At 41.1% G+C, this 17,286-nt stretch overlaps 1 protein-coding gene across 1 annotated transcript; it reads left to right on the plus strand.

The window, feature by feature from the left end:
- RIDA (reactive intermediate imine deaminase A) lies at window positions 1-11,250 on the plus strand. Its single transcript, XM_074985674.1, has 6 exons — window positions 1-110; window positions 5,581-5,686; window positions 6,461-6,515; window positions 7,525-7,593; window positions 9,674-9,729; window positions 10,148-11,250. Exons 1-6 carry the CDS (start codon window positions 46-48, stop codon window positions 10,214-10,216), a joined length of 420 nt encoding a protein of 139 aa, XP_074841775.1. The 5' UTR covers window positions 1-45; the 3' UTR covers window positions 10,217-11,250.
- The last annotated feature ends 6,036 nt before the right edge of the window (window positions 11,251-17,286 follow it).

Below are 17,286 nucleotides of genomic sequence, written 5' to 3' on the forward strand. Positions count from 1 at the left end.
GAGCGAGGCGGGCGGGCGCTGAGCGGAGTCTGGCGCGGGGCAGTCATGGCCACACTGATAAAGAGAATCATAAGCACCCCGCTCGCGCCGGCTGCAATGGGCCCCTATAGGTAACGCGTCCGCGTCCTCAGCGCCTCTGGGCTCTTTGTCAGCCCGGGGCACGGCTACGCTTGGGGTACAGCGAGGTCGGGCGGGGAGGGGTCACCAGCTCATCTAGCTGGTTGCCCGGTTTTGCACCAGGCTACCTCAAAGCACTCGTGAAGTCAGTGCAGTCTGGCAGTCCCTTCAGCCAGCGACCTCTTCCTCCTCCTGCTGCATGCGCCGTACGCGGCGGCGTAAGCCCGGGGATCACAGAGGTAGCCGGGTTAGTCTGTAGCTTCGAGAAGAACAAGAAGTCTTGTGGCGCCTTATAGACTAGCAGATGTTTTGGAGCATAAGCTGTCGCGGGCAAAGACCCGCTTCATCAGCTGCATGATTGGGGTGGGGGGTGAGTACAGGATTTCCCTTCCACGTCCCTTACTGGAGAATAAAGTAGTAGAAAGGCAGCAGGTGTTCACTTGTAGTCTCCTGTGATACCTTTGCATGTTTTTGTAAGTAGTCTTTAAGTGGGGTGTAACTGGGTGGTATGCAAAACAAACCCGACTCCTGCAGAGAGTACAGTAATCAGCACGGCCACAGAGAGGTACCCCCTGTTAGTCTGTGTCTTCGCAAAACAAACAAGCAGTCCTGTAGCACTTCAGAGACTAACAAAATAATGTATTATGTGATGAGCTTTTGTGGAACAGACCCACTGGAATTAGAATTCCAGCTCCGAAGAAGCGGGTCTGTCCCATGAAAGCTCATCACCTCATAAATTATTTTGTTAGGCTTTAAAGTGCTACAGGATTCCTTGTTTGTTCTAATCATGAAAGGTTGAATGATACTTGTTTGAAAAGTTCAGATTACTTTAGGACCTTGTTTCCCTACTGGTGGTATGCATACCCATAGGGGTACACAAGAGAAGTCTGGGGATACTTACACATTTTTTTTAAAACAGGATACATTATTTAAAAAGCTGAGGAAAACACTGAGCTAGATGAGACTGAACATTCTGGGGAGCTGGAAATGGGAACCATGTGGCAAAACTGTAATTTAAACTGCCTGTGCACTGCAGAGCAAGTGGGACTTTGGGGTGCATGTGGAGGAGGAGTTTGAGGCTTAGTGATCTGGGGTAAAGCTCAGCCTGTTGGGAAGGGAACACATAGGGAGATGGGGCAATGACAGCCTCTGTACTGCAATGTGATGGAGTAGCCAGAATATTCCTGGATGCAGCAGTCCTTAGGGTTTTTTTAATTACCACTGAAAGGTGAATCATGGCTGTGGCTGTGAAATGACAAGTTTGTCTGTCTGCCTTATGAAATACTGTTGAAGTATTCAATTTCTTTACAGTGAATATAAGCATTATTACTGGGTGGCACTGTTTCAGTAAATCTTTTGACATCTACGTAATATTTAGAAGTGGACTTTCTTTGAAGTCTTTAATTATATGTTTGCTGTGTGAAATTACAGCTACTGACACAGCACTCAGTTTGTTCAGTGGCAATCAAAATATGATGATTTTGCTGAGCATGAAATACAAAGGGAGGTGCCTCTAGCATTAGCCTATCATCACACTTCAGCAATAAAGTCAGAGAGGAGATGTGCACATCTTTAATGACACAGCTGTAACCAACAGCTGATTTGTTAAGCAGTGGCCAACTGGGGACTTAAAAACAAAAAAGCAGTCAAGTAGCACTTTAAAGACTAACAAGATAATTTATTAGGTGAGCTTTTGTGGGACAGACCCACTTCTCCAGACCATAGCCATACTGGAACAGACTCAATATTTAAGGCACAGAAAACCAAAAATAGTAATCAAGGTGGACAAATAAAAAAAAAATTATCAAGGTGAGCAAATCAGAGAGTAGAGGGGCACAAGGAGGAGTGGGGAGTCAATAATTAGATTAAGCCAGCTATGCAAATGAGCCCCTATAATGACCCAGAAAATTCCCATCCCAGTTCAAACAACGTGTTCATGTGTTGAATTTGACTATAAAAGAGAGTTCAGCAGCCTCTCTTTCAAGAGTGTTGTGAAAATTCCTCTTCAGTAAGATGCAAACTTTTAAGTCATTAACAGAATGGCCCACTTCATTAAAATGCTGGCTGACCAGTTTGTGGATCAGGAGTGTTTTTATGTCTGTTTTGTGCCCATTAACTCTTTGTCTAAGAGGAACATGAGAATGTGCCCATGTTCTGTGACTAACCTGGTTAGGTCCAGTGATGGTGTGTTCAGAATAGATATGTGAACAAAGCTGGCAGCAGGCTTTGTTGCAAGGAAAAGTTCCAGGACTGGTGTTCGTGTGGTATAGACTGTAGTTGTGGGTGAGAATCCAGAAGCCAGCTTTGTCCACATATCTATTCTGGAGATACCATCACTGGACCTAACCAGGTTATTCACAGAATCACGGGCACATTCTCATGTTCCTCAGCTAACATCATATATGCCACTATGTGCCAGAAATGCCCAGATGCTTTGTATATTGGACAGACTTCAAACTCTCTTAGACAAAGAGTTAATGGGCACAAAACAGACATAAAAACACTCCTGATCCACAACCGGTCAGCCAGCATTTTAATGAAGTGGGCCATTCTGTTAATGACTTAAAAGTTTGCATCTTACTGAAGAGGAATTTTCACAACCCTCTTGAAAGAGAGGCTGCTTAACTTTCTTTTATATTCAAATTCAACACATGAACATGTGGTTTGAACCGGGATGGGAATTTTCTGGGTCATTATAGGGGCTCATTTGCACACTTGGCTTAATCTAATTCTTGACACACACACCCTTCTGCCCCTCCACTCTCTGATTTGCTCACCTTGATAAATTGTTTTCTGATTTGTCCACCTTGATTATTATTTTTCGTTCTCTATGCCTTAAATATTGAGTCTGTTCTGGTATAGCTATGGTCTGAAGAAGTGGGTCTGTCCCATGAAAGCTCACCTAATAAATTATTTACTTTAAAGTGCTGCTTGACTGCTTTTTTGTTTTGATAGTATATAGACGAGCACGACTTTCTCTCTCACTGGTGACTTAAAGTGTGGATTTAAGTTACAGTGTTAGATTTATCCCATTACTTACATACCTGTTGAATGTTAAAGGCACTACTTTTTAATGTAACAGAGAGCCATGCTTTTCTGTATACTATCAAACAAAACTATCAAACCAAAAAGCAGTCTTTTTAAAGTTCCTAGGAGACAAACATTAGCAGCCCATGCACGCTGAAAATAAAGACAAATAATCCAGGAGAGTCCTGTAAATCTTCCAGAGTGTATGTATTTTTGGAATGCTGCTTAGCCTACTTTTTGTTACTTTATAGCTTGTTGTTTTATTTGTATCACTAATATCTATGAGTTATTTGATCAGAATAATTGTATTTTAGTTAAGGATGTTAAAGTTTAACAAGTTAACTGGTGAGCCTCACCCTACCTTACCACTTACTGTTAAACAGTAGGGGCTGATGCAGTCCCCCACCTGCCACAGGCAGAGGGTTGCTGCAGGTCTGTGGGGCTGCCACAGGTGGGGGGCTGGAGTAGCCCCAATCTGCAGCAGCCTGGTCCAGGATCACCATAGGCAGAGGGGCTCCAGCCCAGCTGGAGCAGTCCCTGTCTGTGACAGCCCTTGGGGGGAGCAGCCCCCTTTCCATGGTCACTAGCTATTTACCCCCTCACCCTTCCCCAGCAGTTAGTGTGCCAGGGACCCAGGCTGCTCTGTGGGCAGGGAAGCTCCAGCCAGACTCCCTGGTGCACCACAAGTAGGGGCTTTCCAGTGGGGCAGAGCAGCATCAGGCACACTGCAGGCTGGGACACACACCCTGGGCAAGGCAGCCCCTGTCCCTGGGGAAGAGGGGATGCTCTGGCTTGGCTTTGCTGAAGTGGACTCCCCAGCTGCCTCCCACAATTACCCACCCCCAAGCTGTGACAGACAGGGACTGCTCCCGCCAGGCTGGAGCACTCCTGCCCCCATGGTGGCCCCATGGCGTTGGAGCAAGCCCCTACCAGTTAGCTGTAACTGATAAGCCTCATCTGTTTAGGAAGAGGTTTAATGGTTAACTGGTTGGACATTAACATTTCTAGTTTGTGTCAATGACCGGCTCTGGAAGAACTTTCATCATTGCATTAACCTCTGCGCTGTTGAATGCTTTTTCATAATCGACAAAGGGGAAGCACAAAGGGAGTCTGTTTTCTGTTGAGTATTCCACTAGCTGATTGATAGTGGAAAATGGTCCATTGTGCATATCTCTTTTATTGATAGAGGGCAAATGTACAAGCTTTCTCAGTGTAAAACTTTTTATACAGAGTAAGATGGATTTATATGGGGTTTTAGTCCTGTTTAAGGCTGCGTTCCTCTGTGCTGTCAACTGCCTTTCTGTTGAGTCCTCCCAGAACTGAGCAGGTTAAGCGTCTTTTTCTCTGGAGGGGCTGCAACCTCAACTCTGTTCCTTGACAGTGGGAGACCAGAGCTTTTGGGCGAGCAGGACAGGGTGGTCCAGTGCCCCAGAGGGCAGGTAGGGGAGGCTCAATGGCATCACATGCACATTGCGTGACAAGCCCAAGTGGGGAGCCCTCTGCGATCCATCCTGTTACAAAGGGTTTCCCAGAAGTCTTGGCCTCCGGTTCTGATCATTTTGTTTTGTCAGGGTGTTTTTCACTGGGGCTTTTTCTTCCTTCAATTGATAAAGTGCATGTCAAATGTCATTGATAAAGACTGGGAATCTAACCTCTTTGAAAATAAAGGGGCTAATTTAGAGTATTCTTCCTTTTCTGTACTGTGTCTCTTCATTATTAAACAGTATCTGTGTTTCACTTCAATGACAGGTAAAGTGAACTCTGTGATAATATAATGTTTTTTCATGTGTAGATCTCAAAACTTCTTACAAAGGAAACCATTTTCTCCATTTTACAAATGGAAAAACAGAGACCCAAATACATGAAGCAATTGCCCAATGTCACAGTGGCAGAGAAGAAAACAGAGTCCAGGTTTATTGAGCCACAATTTACATTACAGGCAACTTAGACCAGTAGATGGAATATCTCTCACTTGAATCTGTATTCACGTAACACGGCTACCCCTCTGATACTTGAATCTGTATGGTGCTGAGACATAATGAAGCACTATTTTAATTATTATGGGCAAGACTTTTGAAAGTGAGTGGGGGGGGCTGACAGTAGAAATGCTTTAGGTGCTTGAAAGTGGCGTTCCCTTTGTTACAAGGTTAACTCTTCTCTTGACAGAAAACACTTACTGCCTTTTCTACTACTAAAATAACCTGGACCGATGATGCTTGTACAGTACTTTACTTCCCAAAGAGGCAGTATAATCTGTTACCACCTTCTGAATCTGAGCTTTCTGTCTCCATAAAATGTTATAAATTAATGGGGGCAAGGGAAGGTGAAATATTTCCACAAGAGGCTTGCTCAAAATAATGCATAGTTCTGACTGGTTAGATGGAAATGAGATTTTTCTGGATGAGCTTCAAATGTATGTATGGTTTACAATTGCAGTCAAGCAGTACTGATAGACCGGACCATGTATATCGCAGGACAGCTAGGCATGGATCCTTCTAGTGGTCAGCTTGTACCTGGCGGGGCAAAAGAAGAAGCTAAACAGGTAAAATGTTGTCCTAAGTCTCCGAAGAATACATTTTAATATTTGAGTGTCTTAATAGTTGGCCTGTGTTTCATTCACTGAGCCCCAAACATGGAGACTGAAGTATTGGAGATGATCACACGCAGCAATTCAGGAAGCTGGAGGCGGGGGTGCAGAATAAAGTAGGGGAAAAGTCTCTTCCCCACTTCCCACCAGAAGTAATGGCAGGGTGGGGAGGTAGATAGTAGTGAAATCCTTACTTCCAGAATGGGGAGGGGGGAAATGGTGCTTTAAATGTAATTGGACAGTTATTAACTGTTCATGGTGTTGTAATCTGAAGAAGAGCTCTTTGAAACTTAAAAGCTTGTCCCTTCCACCAGGAAAAGGTGGTCCAATAAAAGATATTATCTCACTTCTTGTTACTCATTCATTAGGCAGTTATGACTAAAATTGAGCTTACGTGCAGGTCCCGGGGGGTATGTGTCTTGGGAGGACGGGCAGGCTTATTCCTCAGGGCATTGCCTATGAACCTCTTTTTGCATTGGGGGACTGTCCGTCTTACAAGCATAATTTTTGCCTGAGTTAAAGCATAAAAATGGAAGCCGTGCTGGCAGTGCAGTCACACAGAAGATGATTCATAGCCTACCATTCTTTTATTTGTCTAATGAAAAGGTTGGCTACTATTTTGAGGTTGTCTGGAGGAAACTGATAACTAGAGTTTGAGGCACTGGTATGTAGAGAAGCTATAACTGTAACAATGTCCGTACCTCAAAGCTCTGCTTTTCTCCTCAATAGGCACTGAAAAATATAGGGGAAATCCTGAAAGCTGCAGGCTGCAACTATTGCAATGGTGAGTGCCTACATAACAATAGTAGAGATGTCCAAGCATTTTATTTGGAGAAGAAAACAATGTGACTTTTTTTAATAGGAAGCCTTGTTGGATGTGCAGTTGGTGCTTATAGCTGAGTGATATAAAAGAAAATGTTAAAAGGATTTTAAAACCAAAAAAGACAATACAGTGTAACGTGGAAACCCACAAAAAGAGTTGTTGAGGGGTGTGTACACTAGGCTGTCTTGACCCCAAACTTCTGAGTAGTGATGCCAGTGTTTTCAGCCCCAGCTGGGGAAACACTAGTGTAGAGGGCTCCAGATGGCTGCTGGCACTTTACAATCCTGTCCTCTAACCCAACTCAGATTAGTTCTGTAGGGCAAGATTCAGAAAAGTATTTAGTTGCCTATTTCCCATTGGCTTTAGGGGGCCTAAATACCTTTGTAAATCCCATCCCTGCATCTTATAATGCCAATAACTACCAATGCTAATGTTATAACTGTGGATCTTAACCCACATGAGCAATGAGAAAAAGGGGAGGATTAAAAGAGTAACACAAAATCATAGTGACAAGGTCTTGGAAAGCCAGTGGTTGGGGATACAGCAGCACGTGTGTGTTTCACGGAAGAAATGAGAATTTTTAATGCACAGATTTTCAAAGCTGCTTTAGGGATATCCATTTCCCATTAATTTCCCTTGGGTGTCATTGAAAATCTCAACCTGGAAAGCATAAAACAAGTCCAGAGGTAGTGCAGCCACTTTGAAAATTCCTGACACGGTGCATGGGAAAAATATTATAAAGCAGTGGTGCATATTGAGTTTCAGGACGCTTCTTTGTCTCTAAAAGATCATGATCTAGTGTAATAAGTTGGAATGAATAGATGTAACCTCATTTTAACAATGCAGGTCATTATTCAGAATGGATGAAGTTTGTCACTTAAGATAAAATGAAGTAATAAGAACTGAACATTAAAGGAACGCATGGGGATTTTCACAATGCGTACATAATATTTGCATTTGTAACTTCTAGTTGTAAAGACTACTGTGTTGATGGCTGACATGAATGACTTCAGTGATATAAATGAATGCTACAAGCAGGGTAAGTACATGTATTGTTTCCATTTTAGCAGTATCTTGTATGGTATTATTACTAACTAGGAGATGATATATTTTGACAGCATGCCCAAAGATTAAGGTGTGGATTAAAACTGGATAGTCAAAACAAGAAAAAGTGACTTAGAGATTTGCACAGGCTTAAGACAAAACATAATAGCCCTCACATAACACTTTAGATTTTAGTTGCTGCTTCTTACGATATTACTCTGAGATTTGCAAATGCAATATTGTCTGTAATATAACTTGTAAAGGGGGGCTCCATCAGAACAGAAATCTCAATTCAGTGTGGCTGAATAATAAGTATGAAAACTAATCTTCATATGTGCTTGGCTCTCTCTGTCTCTCGTTCTCCTGCACAACTTAGAATACGTCAGAGACTGCATATCCAAAAGGTGGAGACGGGGGGTTCACATCTTGTATCAAATGAGAACTAGCAGTGTTTGACCATAGCCCAGGTGGTTTATTAGAGCCTCAAATGGTATGTCTCTTAAACACTGCAAAGCCTAGTAAAAACTAGACATTTTGTGTTGGTGGACTCACAGGGCCAAATCTATGAAGACTTTTACAATTCTGCATGCATATGCACATTATTGTATTTTCCTTAATGTTACGCTGCTGCAACAAATTAATAATTTGAAGGTTGCCTACATTTTTCTGGGGTTGTGTATGTTTATCTGTTATCTTGAAACAATCAGTTGAATTCTTTGGTGGGATACTAGTTAGTTAGCACATATATTACAAGTGAAACCATTCCTGTTTGAGAATGTAAAGGATAGTTGGTAAAATATAGTGTGTACTGAGATATGAAATTCTTAAGGGCTAATTCTCCATTTTGAAACAAACATGGGGCTCGGAGTACTTAGCTATGTCCTTCAAATATGTGTCAACTCAATTTTTGAATCAGCAGCAGCTTCTGGCCTCAAGCTTTTCTTTCATGGTAGGTGTTTCTGAATCTAAAGTACTTGCTACTGTATATCAGAATGCAATTCCATTGGCATATGTACAGTATGCAGAACAGTTAAATACCTAGTTGCTCATTACCATGCTCCCATGTACCTGTAATTCATTAACATATTTGGAGTTCGCTCTTTTATTGTGGCTTATTAACCTGATTCAGTAACAAGATCTTGTTATCAGCTGCTGATCTTAGAATTAAAACTCACCAGTAAAAGGTGTCTGCAACAGCTGAATTCACACAGTATTATACCTTACTTGGATCTTTTTTTTACTTTGTTGGCTAGGAATCCTCAAACTAGGAGTCTGATCATGGAATTTGCAAAACTGACTGAGAGTAGGTTAGGGCAGGGGGATGCACCCCCTGGGGGGTGACATTTTGTAAGGGGGCACAGTGTGATCAGCTCACCCCCTCCCCAGCTTCCACTGCCTTCTCAGCCCTCTGCCTCTTCCCTACATCCTCTGCAATCACCAAGGGAGCGCCTGCTCCCCTCCCGTCCCTCCTGCAGAGAGAGAGAGAGAGACACTAAGCAAATCAGACTGTTCTGAGGCCTGGAGTCAAGCGGCGGGGCCAAGCTGGTGAGTTCCCAGCTTGGAAAGGTAGCCGCGTTGGTCCCTGCAGCCTGTGCATGCTGGCCCCAAGGAGCCCCCTGAGGAGTTAGTGCTGCCTGTGGGGATGCAGGGTCATGTTCAGCCTGGTGCCACTGCCACTTTTCAACACAGCACAGCTGTGAGTCCCCTTTTCTGTCCATAGGGCTGGTTCCAAAGTTGGGGGAGTTTGTGTGTAATGCCAGGTGTCTCTGCTATGCCTCTCTTCCTTGCTCATCTGGATGTAAGAGCCGCTATATCAACTCTGTCGCTGGAGAATCACCCATATTCTGTGGTAGCCTTTCGTGGGGCAGTTAAGCTGGTGTTTAGGTCATGTTACATCAGTGGTATGAACAGTGGCTGCATCATAACAGAGAATCTTGAGAATGTTTCTTCTTGATCATGAAAAAGTAAACTACTGAGGATTGTATCATAGCTGTTACATGTAGAATGTTACATAGTAGAATGTTTACAATTTATCTCTATATGTAATTCATCTTTATTTATCTTTTAAACGGTAGTTTTCGGTGGTAACTTTCCAGCCAGAGCAGCCTACCAGGTTGTTGCTTTGCCAAAAGTGAGTGTCAGTTGTTTTTCTATAAATATCTGTTCTCTCTCTGACTTCTTGCAGCTGGAGGATTTTCATTCTTGGCTAACTTCCTGCATAGTACTTTTGTTTGTTTGTTTGTTTTTTAAGTTGAAGATTTTTTCTTATGTAGTTTAAAACATGTAATCTCTGTCACTCACACATGTATTGTAACATTGAAAGGGAGAAAGTCTCTCTGGAGAGGGATTATTATATATAGAGGAATGGTAAAAGAAAGTTTTGTTTTCATTAACATTGCTGAAGATACTACTAATACAAAAAAAAAGTCAAGATTCTTAGAACACACCTCTTTGAAATAGTCAAATCTGTGGGTTTCCAATATGTATGGCTATTCTCTAAAGGGTATTATGCTGAATAAAATTTTTGCTTCGCTTTTTTGCCTCTACAGAATGCACGAGTTGAGATTGAAGCTGTGGCTGTCCAGGGACCAATCCAAGAAGCATCAGCACAACTATAAACACAGTATTCTGATACACTACTGACAGTGTCTGAGGCCTAAGACCTGTTCCTATAAGGGGCTGCCTCTGGGCTCACCTCCCTGGAAGTCACTGAAGCTCCATGGAGGTGCACCTGTGCACTGTCAATTGCGGAATGTGGTACCTTGTGTTCTCTAAAACCTCAGTTGTATAATCAACTTTGTGCGGTCTTATTAAAATCAGTGGGGTAGTTTCAGGGTTTGCCTGTGTTCTTTGTGGGATTGGGGCCTTAGTCTGTAGTGGCAGCTGCGTATAGGTACCTTACTAAAAGTTCTTGGTTTTAGGTAAAATTATCTAGTAACTAACAAACCCAAAATGTAGAAGTAGGGAATTACATAGGTAGTGACTTGGAAAATTGAGAGCATATAGTGTAACCTTTAGAAGTCCTGCTAGCATTCTAACTATAAATCATAGACCTGGGTTCTTAATACATCACTTTGTATTTTTATAAATGAGGTGGAGTTCATGTATTTTTAATGTTCTGTGTTTGAATTTCAGCAGAGCTTCAAATATCTGAAAGCCTACATCTAGGTTGGGTCTACACGGCGTGGCTGTCCCAGCAGGTCCATGCTAACGAGCAGCCTCCGAATTGCAAATGGCTTCTTGTGAGCATAGCTGCGTAAGAGCTTAGTTTTGGCAGATGGGTGGTGCCAGCAGTAAAGAATTCAGGCATCAGGGTCTGGTAACAGAGGGGCTTTATGCCAGCAGAGGCACGTCGACATGGCGCCTTTACTGCCAGCCCCCCTCTCTACTGAGGCTGAGACCAAGCATTTATGTGGCTATGCTAATGAGCAGCCATTTGCAATTTTGAGGCTGCTCATTAGTGTGGACCTGTCAGGAAAGCCATGCGATGTAGACCAGCCATAAAGTTTTGAATTGTTTCATTGATTTTAATTAAAGATAGGCACATTCTAGCTTTGGGGAAATATGTAATAACTAATGAATAAATAAATACATGCATTAAATGTGATAACTTCTGATTTTGAGGAATAAACCTACTTTCTCATTTTAAAAATTAATACTTCTCTTTCTTACCATGAAAACGTGATGACCTGGACGTGTGCTGCCTGTTTCTATTATCTTACGGAAAAGTTGCTGAAGTACATCTGTCCTCACTGCTAAACCATGTTGCTCGTGCTACTTGGTACTAAACACATTCTATCTGAACAGATCAGCAGCACTGACGCTGCTCTGACAGGGTGAAGGAGTCAAGGGTGCAGGTTATGGTCTCATCCACCTCCAGATGGAGGTTTAATGGTGCAGGCAGAAGTATGGCCCCTGCAGACAAATGTTAGACTACACCCAGGGTGTTGGTGGAAGAGCTTTTGCTTCACTGGTCATGGAATGGTGTTTGAGAGGGAAGCCCTGCTGGGAGGAGATGGGGCCCACTTGTCCAGGCAGAGGAAGAACATCTTCACCTACCAGCTTGCCAACCTAGTGAGAATATTAGATGAAGCTGAAAGAGGGCAAGTTACAGAACCCCCTAGGTAACCATAAAGAGAGACAACCATGATGTATCTATGGGGGAGGGACATGGAAAACTATAAAAGGACGGGAAGAGCAACAATAATGAAATCGACGGGGGGAAGTCTGCTTGATATCAAAGTTGTCTCTATGTAAATGAGTGTGGAGGAAAAGATGTACTAATCCAGTTCTTCCTGGGTTAAATTGTTACTTAATTGGCAGCAGATTTGGTGAGAGAAATCTCACAAAATGGTAGAGCTTGGTCAAGAGGGGAAGAAAGGAGAGGTACTGACTAAAGGGCTGGAGCTCCCCCATCATTTCCACTGTGCCAGGAACCACCAGCTTTCTCCATGCCCCCCAGTACTTCTATAAATAGATTGAATGAAAGGCAGAGACAGGTCCTCAACTTGGGGGAAGAAGAGCTAAAAATTGATTACTTCAGGAAGGCTGACGAGTTTTGTGTGTGTTTTGCTACAATATTCACTACAATGCCTAATGGTGATCAGATAATACAATTAATATTAAACAAAGGGGGCAGAACACAAGCCAAAATAGGGAAAGAACAGGCTAAAGAATGTTTAGATAAGTTGGATATATTTAAATAGGGGGCTTGATGAAATATGCCCTGTGGTACTTAAGGAACTAATTAAAGCAATTGCAGAATCATTAGCAATGATCTTCAAGAACTCATGCAGGATAAGTGAGGTCCCAGCAAACACTACTTATCTTTTCAGGGGAAACAGGATTCAGGGAATTACAGCTAGCATAATTTCAATGAATGGAAAGACACTGGAACAATATTATATTCCAGTGATTCCCAGATGGAGTACCCCTGAACCTGGAAGTACATAGCAGTTTTGAAAGGATACATCAATTCATCTAGATGTTAGTTTTACAACTAATTAGCTAAAAAGCACTAGCACAGTTAGTCCAAACTAAAATTTCATGTAATTTTATTGCCTAAAGACAAAGTATAGTGTGAAAAGGAGAGAATCTTTTCAGGAAAGAATTCTTATCTCACAGCATGTTCACCTTACACAATAGGTGTGCATCCAAGCAATACCCCTAAAATGAGCTATGCTTGTAGCAGAGCTATTTACAAGTTAAAAGTACTCTATACTTCAACAAGGAAGGACAGAGGAGCATTGGGAGCCAGAGAAAGCACTATAAGGATGTGCTGCAGGCACACATGAAACAGCCCAACATCAGTGTCTACGCTTGGGAGAACCTTGTCCTGGACTATTCCCAGTGAAGAACAGTAATTTATGAGGTGGTCGTGCCGTTTAAGAGGTCCTGCAGCAGTGCAGACAAGAAGCAGAGAATAAGAAATGAGCAGCAAAAACTTCCCCACACTCATCTAAAAGCTGTCAACTCCTGCAGCTCTAGAATTGTGCTGGTCAGCCATCAACAGACTCACAAATAGGAGGGTGACACGAAGATGTCATACTCGTTATCTAGTGGCTGCCAAGAAGAGATGCATCAACCAATGCTAAAGTTCACCAATCAGCTTTTTACCATGGTGCTCCCTGAATTCTTATTTTAGAACACAGTATTCCAAACCAGAGGCACTACTTACCTTATAGCAGGGTTGAATACCCAAATATCCTGTTGTTGCAGTCATGCACCTCTACCTTGCATATAAATACTGATTCAGGTGCTAATGTAAGATGCAGCTGCATGAAATAATATGCACTAGAAAGCCAATGATGATGCATGTCAAATCCTTTGTAAGAAATGTGTTAAGTATTTTTGTGTGTTTGGTGAATTATCATTTCTCCATGAAGTCTGGAAAAAATATCCAAATGTTGGGAGTAAGTGATTTTTTTTTTAAACCCTCAAAAGAGGTTCTAGCTGTGCAGAGTTCTTTGCAAATTCATGGTCCAAATCTACAGTACAAGAAAACTAAATATTTTGATTTACTATTGAAGTAGTTATTTGAAAAACAGTCTTAAATGTTTAAACATTTTATTTTTAAAATTAAATTACAACATACTTCTCACCTAATTTTATTTTTAAAGATGGCAAAAAGAACAGGAACACTTCCATTGTGTTTTAATCCAAAATTCTTCAATATGAAAAATGGGTATCATCACATAAATCATATTTAGGCCTTAATCCAGCAAAGTACATGAATACACAAATATTCACATTGACAAATTGAATTATTATTCATGTGCTTAAAATTGGGCACTTACAGAATGGTTTGGCTGCTTTGGGACCTTACCATTCACAACCTTAACAATTTAGTTTGCAATATGCAGTTATAACACATCTGCCATCTTAACACTAGTTCAATCACATTTAAGCAATTTTTATAAGGGCTTATCTATAGGCTTGAGAGGATCAGATTTTTATTGTGAATGTCAGTAAACATCAATTTCACTGTACACATAATAACTCATGGAAAAATATTTCTGCTGATGATAAAGAAAATTTGCACATAGCATTTCTCTTACTTTGCCTATGTTGGAACTTTACCGTCTTATTCTATTTCCTGTGATATTGACAATTTGTATTGTTAAAGCTTCATAACTTTTAAATTTGAACCTCAACATCTACTGTGACAAAATAATTGATCTACCTTATCAGCTAATATTCCCGCTCCATAATTTCCTGCAAATATGAAAATTTTAAAATAGTCAAATTGGTATAAAAAAATTCAAATTCTGCCAAGCCTTCTCTAATTAAAAACTGATTTACCTTCAAATTAATACACTTCTGGTACAGTATGTTCTTTAGTGTTCCCCACAAATAGTTAAATTCCCTACAGGTTGAACAAAACAGGAATTAAAATCAGCATACGTAATCTAGCTTTAATAAAACTATAATTGTCAAAATTAGCAACTATTCCTCAGCTGAGAGTGCCTATGCTTAGAGCAGCTCACCCTTGTTGAAATATCAACAGCAGCCACCTTATATACTTGAAAAGATGTGAAACAATTGAATCTGGCTAAGCAGACTGCAAAGTAGTTCTGTAAGCAGGGAACATTCTCATTCTGTTCCTAACATAGTATATGCACATGCACACACAGTGGATAAGGTCTAAACAGTAAAGAACAACCAAGAAGAGCCCGAAAGAACAATCCTTCCTACCAGATGTTGCTCATGAATGTGGCTTTTCCTAAGGTGACCCTTGTCCTATCCCTGATCCTCATTCCCTGTGGCATGAAGAGATACACAGACCCAAGTTTGGAACTTGAACCTAAAGGGATCCATTCAATTCCTCTATCAGCATGAGTCGATTTTATGTCAAGTCCTAGAAGATGATACTAGTTCTTTCTACAAATGCTTTTGAAAATGGCTTTTCAGATTCAAATAGACAAACATCTCCTTTAAGGTGCTCAGGCATAACTCCACAGCTAGGTAGGTAGGCCTTGTAAACATAACACACCAGCAAATATTAATCTTTAACATGGTGAAAAGTTTCAAAGAGATACAGGACTCCTCATTGCTTTAACATGGGGCAACTCCTGTTTCATCCAAGAACTTGTTTCTGTCATCAGCAACCCCCTTGATGTCGCAGCAATTTCAGAGGCATGTGCCATATTTGGCCTTCTGGGCTTTAGTAATGCACAGATGCTTGTCAGATAACTGTATATTTTACAAATAAAAAACAGGCCTGAAGCACCTTAAAAACTAACACATTTATTAGGTAATGAGCTTTCACGGGTAAGACCCAAAAGCTAATAAATGTGTCAGTCTTTAAGGTGCTGCTGGATTGATTGTTATCTGTGAAGTGACAAACAAACATGACTACTCTTCTGAGTGTATACTTTGGTAGCTTACAGAACACGGTCATTTCTGACACTAGAATTCTAGTGCTTGTTTTATTTCTGGAGGTAGTGACAGTGTCATTCAGAAAGTAAAAGTATTTTTGTGGTAGTTTATTGTCTTCCACATACAATCAGAGAAGCTCTTATGCTTTTAAAATAGATGGGATCAAGTAACATCTAAGCTAGTTGTAATCATGAGATACAAAAGGTAATAGTGTTTGAGGAAACATAATATTGCTGAGACATTGGCAGGCTCACAGTCCTACTTCCAATTTAAAGTTGCTAAATGACCTGGAAAAAAGTTGTGTAGTGTGATGCATGTGGATATTTTCACTCATTTCTTTGACGAGGCCCCTACTATGCAGTTTGTGCCATGGTAAGGAGATTGTATGTATAATCTACAGTTTATCTTAATTATTAATCAATTTACATTTTAAAAGCTAAGGCAGCTCCTCTGCTGCTACTACTGGTCTTGCTGAATCCAAGAACTTGTTAATTACTGTTAATTACTACTAATATATTCAAACTCTTTCAAATCTTTAATTATTCTATGCCTATATTGGAACTTTGTATCAGAAAAAAGTAACTAGGAGCGGTTGCTTTGATTTTAGTCCAATATTACAGAATTATGAAAAGGCCCCATCAACAGCCAACCACAGACCTTTTAAAGAAAAAAAATGTGCATTTTAACTAAAAAGCTATGTCTACACTAGAGACTTTTGTTGACAAAACTCATGGAGCATCCACACTACAAATGCATTCTGTTGACAGTAAATTGACAGAATGCAGTACTTTCGTAGACTGCCTTCTGCCATTCTCCCAGGAGGCAAAATACCTCTGTTAATAGAAGGCAAGTGAGGATACTCTCGTGGCTCTCTGTCAACAGACCGGGCTTCCAGGACACCAGGCAGCCCTGTCTGCTGTGATTCTGACTGGATGTTCTGTCAAGAGAAGGCCAGGAAGTCCGGCTACTCTCTGTCGACAGAGTGGATCACTTTTTCAGTCCGCTTTTGTGCATGGCTGCACTCTGTTGACAGAAGTTTTGTTGGAAGATATCTTCCAACAGTAACTTCTGTTGAGAGATAGGGGTAGTGTACACGTAGCCTAAGTGTTTAGCAAAAACCACAGCATTTTTAAAATCGTAGCATATTAAATAGAAGATGTAACTGATTACAGTTGTTTCATCTAATAAATTGCAAAGAACACTACCAAAATAACTGTGACTTGATACAGCAAGCCAGGCTGCAAATGAGGATAATGGGTACTTCTAAAAAGGGTCTTAATCAAACCAGTAAATTTCAATAGTCTGAACAGAACATTAAAATAGAAGACTCTAAGAAATGACATAGTAAGCACAACTGATACAAGCTGAAATGAAAATTAAAATGCAATGGATATAAATCTACATATTTAACACAAACCAAAGCTAGCTGGTAGCACATGTGCAAACACAATGCACTTTGTCTGAGTAGTTTATAAGATGCTGGTATCTTTAACACTTATGTGAAGACTGCCTAAATGAAGCCAGTAAGCGTTCACCCATTCTGAAAAAATCTCACCTTTCTTCTTTGACTGCAGTCCTCTGATTTCTTATGCCAAAGAGTTTTGTGAACAGTCCCAGCCGTAATCAGTAGTGTCTTTCTTCCTATCCAGTATCAAGACAGATTTATCTCCTATCGCATTCATGAGAACACCTATTTCAAGGCTTTTTTACACAGGACCAATGTCTACACTAGGGAGTTTTGTCAACAAAACTCGTGGACCATCCATGCACAAAACATGTTTTATCAACAGTATGTTGACAAAACTCGGTA

Source organism: Carettochelys insculpta, chromosome 2 (assembly GCF_033958435.1).
Source record: "Carettochelys insculpta isolate YL-2023 chromosome 2, ASM3395843v1, whole genome shotgun sequence".
NCBI classification, from domain to species: Eukaryota; Metazoa; Chordata; order Testudines; family Carettochelyidae; genus Carettochelys; species Carettochelys insculpta.

Excerpts from the sequence above, each read along its gene's own strand:
- RIDA (XM_074985674.1), top strand. The coding sequence starts at position 46 with ATGGCCACACTGATAAAGAGAATCATAAGCACCCCGCTCGCGCCGGCT. Across the intron at positions 5,687-6,460 it reads CAAAAGAAGAAGCTAAACAG|GCACTGAAAAATATAGGGGA; the intron begins GTAAAATGTTGT and ends TCTCCTCAATAG. Across the intron at positions 7,594-9,673 it reads AAATGAATGCTACAAGCAGG|TTTTCGGTGGTAACTTTCCA; the intron begins GTAAGTACATGT and ends TTTAAACGGTAG.